At 41.0% G+C, this 4,968-nt stretch overlaps 1 protein-coding gene across 3 annotated transcripts in view; it reads right to left on the bottom strand.

Annotated features, from left to right (window-relative positions):
- Nucleotides 1-4,968, bottom strand: part of SLF1 (SMC5-SMC6 complex localization factor 1) — a 66,534-nt gene that overhangs the window by 43,213 nt on the left and 18,353 nt on the right. For 2 of the 3 annotated variants that reach the window (XM_005871508.2, XM_014543967.1), the window contains exon 6: nucleotides 1,289-1,432. The exons of the other annotated variant lie outside the window; for it this stretch is intronic. In XM_005871508.2, the coding sequence (XP_005871570.1) occupies nucleotides 1,289-1,432 (144 nt within the window). The remainder of the gene's footprint in view (nucleotides 1-1,288; nucleotides 1,433-4,968) is intronic. 3 annotated transcript variants of the gene reach the window in all.

The following is a 4,968-nucleotide window of genomic DNA, read 5'->3' as shown; positions in this document are numbered from 1 at the left end:
CCCTGATCGCCCTGCGGCTCTGTGTGTGACAGGGGGCGGGGCCACAACCTCCCTATCCGCCCTGCTCTGTTTGTGACAGGGGAAGGCGCCCCAACCCCCTGATCAGCCCTGCTCTGTGCCTGATAGGGGGGAGCTCCCCAACCCCCTGATCGGCCCTGCTCTGTGTGTGACAAGGTGCGGTACCCCAACCCCCCCATGGGCCCTGCTCTGTGTGTGATGGGGTGGAGCCGCAACCTCCCCATCGGCCCTGCCCTGAGTGTGAGAGGGGGGAGTGCCCCAACCCCCTGATCCGCCCCGCTGTGTTCGTGACAGGGGGTGGCGCTGCAACCTCCCCATCGACCCTGCCTTGACTGTGACAGGGGGCGGTGCCAAAACCCCCTGATGGGCCCTGCTCTGTATGTGACAGGTGTGGCGCCACAACCCCGATCTGCCCTGCTCTGTGCGTGACGGGGTGGCACCGCAACCTTCCCATCGACCCTGCCTTGAGTGTGACAGGGGGCGGTGCCCCAACCCCCCAATCAGCCCTACCCTGAGCGTGACTGAGGATATGGCATCGCAACCTCCTGATCCGCCCTGCTCTGTGCATGACTGGGGGCGGCGCCCCAACTCCCCAATCAGCCCTGCTCTGAGCCCGACCAGGGGCTGCACCTAGGGATTGGGCCTGCCCTCTGCCACCCGGGAGCGGGCCTAAGCCAGCAGGTCGTTATCTCCCGAGGGGTCCCAGACTGTGAGAGGGCACAAGTGGGGCTGAGGGATACCCCCCCACACCCCGCCAGTGCACAAATTTATGTGCACCTGGCCTCTAGTTATATATATATATGCTGTCTTAAGGTTCATTTTCTTTGCTTTAAGTTCCAAGTCCTTCCTATTTTTTGTTTTCTTTTTTAACCAAAATAGAATTCATTTGTTTCATTTAAAAAATTTTGTTCTATATGCAGTAACATACTTGAATTTAGACAATAAATTATGAACATATATATTGCTGACAAAAATCCTTTATGAGACACGTTATATTAAACATAGAGAGGAGTTCTAAGTAATTACCATGTGTTGAGATTACACTATGTATTAGTAACTATGTCTCTATATACATATAGGCATTATTTCAATTAGAATCTCAAAACAGACATAAGGTAATATCCTAATATGCTCAAATCATAGACTTTAAAACACTGGGTTCAAATACCAAATGTGATTCCAATACCCATGTTATTTCTACCACATATTACCTCTCAAACAATTTTATAAGATCCAGAAATGTACATTATTTTAGCCAATAAAGTTTTACCTGGATTCTACATATGGTCTCTCTGAAGGAATCTTTCATTTCAAGAAAATCCACATCTTTCCTGAAATCTTTGTTTTTTTCTTGATTGCTATGTTTAGTACAAACAGAATTGGTTTGGGAATCTTCATCATTTTGAATTTCTTTCTGTATGTATGTAAAAATGGTTTAGGCAATCAATTAAGTATAATTTCAACATAACTGTACTTCTTATGGTATTCAACTTTATCTATAATTGCAAAATACTTTGATAGCCAAACAAGTAGATAAAATGCTCTCTCCCAAATTAAAGATTATTAAACCCTAGTGAATTCTTTCAGGGAAATAGCATTACAACAAAGGTTGTGAATAATAAAGTGATTTCTGTGTATTTCAACAAAAGCTAGTGCCTTGTTGCTCTAGTAGCAATGCTTTTTACAACTAATCATTGACAAAACTATTTTATCTAGTCTCTGTTCATATCTACATCAAAATTTTTCAGATTATAGATTACATCTCACAGTATTTTTTAGTTTTTTACTGATAAGACTTCTTATTTGCAAGAATATCACACACAGAGAGGAAAAGAGGCTGAGTAATGGATGAATTCACAGCTCTGATTTTATCTGAATAGCAATAAACAATTAGCTTCACCCAACTCTATTTCAAACATATTTCTCTTGCCAAGAAATCCAAACTGATTCACAAACCACCTACCACTAATTTAAATAATACTTGCATATACATAATTCTATAAGTTTAGTAGAATAAAAAGTTGGAAGTAAAGATGAGTTCATGACAATTCCCAAAATGTATTTATGAAAAGGCATTCAGAGATTCACTATCTTTACACAGAGAGTATAGAAAACCACTGTCCTCCTAGGGAATAATTATGATATAAGCCAAAGTGTGGTAAGGCTTATGGTGTGATCTTTGGTTCCCTTTCACTTGTACAAAGCTTCCTATGTGGACACCAGGGCCCTTTAGCAAGGTATCAATCCTGCAGAGAATGATACCCGAGAGTAGCTGACTAAATTTCTTCAATTATTCAGAAAAGTGAAATTGAAAACTAAGAAAAATGAAAACATTTATTCCTTCCAATTCCTAGCATCAAGAAAATAATTACTCTGAATGTACAAAGAACAATTTCTGTTGTGGACAACTTGAAGTGAAATCAAAGTTGTAGACGAAAAGCTTGACATCAAAATGGAATTAACTATTTTCTCCTCAGAAGTAATCATAAAATGCCTTTCTTATTTGGACTGAATGATAATGAACTCCTAGCTATCTATGCCAGAACTTATAAAACAATGTATTCTAAAAACAAAAATAAGTTAGAGATTATTTACATTTTTAGTTGATAAACTATTGCTTCCCTCCGAATCTGAATCTGAATGTTTTCAGATTACTGTAAAGACGACTGTGGGTTAAAACATACTACAAATTACACTTTAATCATTTCTTTCCATGGAAAATAAAAATTCAGATACTTTTACTAATCTATGTAGTAAAGAATGACTTTCATTCTGTTGAAAGTTAATTCTACCTTTAAACTGTTCAGACAGATAAATCAGGATGCTTCTGGCTGCAACAGAAAACCGCCTCAAACTAATAAACATGGAAATGTACTACCTCACAGAATGGCAATGTGGTCTTAGCACTAAGGTTTCAGGGTTGGTTAATCCAGCAACTCGAGTATCTCAACAAGGGTCCAGCTTCTGTCTCTATACTTCTCTATCTATACAGTTAGTTTTATCCCAAGGCTACTTTCCCTCATAGTCAAAGAATGACTGCTAGTGGTAACATTTAGGTTACATTTTTCCATCTTCACATCTTGTAGGAACAGGCTGCCAGTGGCTCTCTTTTCAGAATGAAGAATAAACTTCCCAGAAACTCTTCTACACCTCTTTTCATGTTCCATGGATCAGAACTGTTTCAAATGGCCATTCCTAATCCAATCACTTTCAAGGGCAATAAAATTGTTTATAGTTCAAGCAGGTCCATCCCTTGAGCTAAAGTCAAAGTTCCACTCTACAATGCTGCTATTCAGTAAGGAAAAGATCTATAATAATAAAAGCATAATATGCTAATTAGACTGGACGTCCTTCCGGACGAAGCCGGGGTTGCAGCTGTAGGATCGAGGCAGACGCAGCGGCTGCGAGGGAGGGATGCAGGCAGCTGCCACGGCTTCAAAGGCCTACTCTTGCATGAATTCCATGCATCGAGCCTGTAGTAATTATATAATAATATATTTCATCTACTGTTGGAAGACTCAAAGTTTTTTCAAATGTTATGTTTGTTAACTTAACAAAGAAAAAATGAGAACTCATGTGCCAGGCTTTATGCAAGATGATTCAGATATAACTACGGAAAGGATAGGTATCATCCTTGATGACATGGTACTTTCGGTTTAGATGGGGAAATAGACATTAGCTAAGTAATCAGGCAATTAATTATGATTATAGTGAATAGTATAAAGCAAAATAATTCTTAAGAATACATAATAAGTGAACCTAACTTAATATGGTGATCAAGAGGATTCTTTGAAGAGGCAACATTATCACCAGAACCTGAATGATGAGCACAGGGAGTGTGAGGGTAGTGGTTAAGAACCTTGCCAGTCAAAGAATGTATCTTTTGAGAAGACACTGAGTTAGAAAATAGCTTGGCCTATTAAAAAATTGGGAGGAGACCATTTTATTACAGTAGAGCAAACATACAAAAAAGTGAAGCAGGATATAGTTTAAAAGGAAAGAGGTACAGGAATCCTATGGGAACTTGTAAGCCATGTAGAGGTTTAGAACTTTATCCTAAGACAATGAGAAGCCATTGGATGGTTTATTTATTTTTTTGTTTTTTTGTTAATCCTCACCCGAGGATATTTTTCCACTGATTTTTAGGGAGAATGGATGAGAGAGGGAAAGATAGAGAGAAACATTAATGTAAGAGAGACATATCTATTGGTTGCCTCCTGGATGAGCCCCACCAGGGCCCAGGCTAGGGAGGAGTCTGCAACCAAGGTACGTGCCCTTGACCAGAATCAAACCTGGGACCCTTTGGTCCACAAGCCGACACTCTATCCACTGAGCCAAACCGCTAGGGCCCTTGGATGGTTTAAATAGGAGAGTGACAGGATCAGAATTGTTTTAGAAAGAATATTTTGGCTGTTCCTTCTGAATGAAGTAGCATGGACTAGAGAAAGAAAAGATAACAGTAATTAGGAAATTAGCAAGAGCGTAAAAGTAAAGTAACAGGAAGACTAATTAGGAGTCTACTCCAGGAGCACAGGGTAAAGAGGATAAACTGGGAGCAGACAATCAATGCAGGAGCTGCCATGATGTGCACTGGCCACTTAGAAATAAATGGCACCACGGACCTGGCGCTGACAAATCAACACTTGGCTTCCCCCAAGTGGGACAAAGGTCCCGACACCACCCCGGAGCAACACCCCACCAAATCGCAGTCAATGCTGCCAAGACCCCATGGCCCATAGCCCAGCCCAGCCTGGAAACAGTCGTGGTGGACTCCAAATAATGATGTCACGTAGCAACGCCTGGCTTCCTCTCCCTAGCGACTAGCCTCCTTGGAGTTTCTTCAGCCCAGGAACAGGACTTGCTTTATAGCCAGGTGCAAACATTTTATACTTTAACCAAATGTCTGTGAAGCATTTTCCCATGTCTCATCTCATTTGATCCTCACAGAAG

Source organism: Myotis brandtii, unplaced genomic scaffold (assembly GCF_000412655.1).
Source record: "Myotis brandtii unplaced genomic scaffold, ASM41265v1 scaffold344, whole genome shotgun sequence".
NCBI classification, from domain to species: domain Eukaryota; kingdom Metazoa; phylum Chordata; class Mammalia; order Chiroptera; family Vespertilionidae; genus Myotis; species Myotis brandtii.
This window is presented reverse-complemented; position numbering and strand designations above follow the sequence as displayed.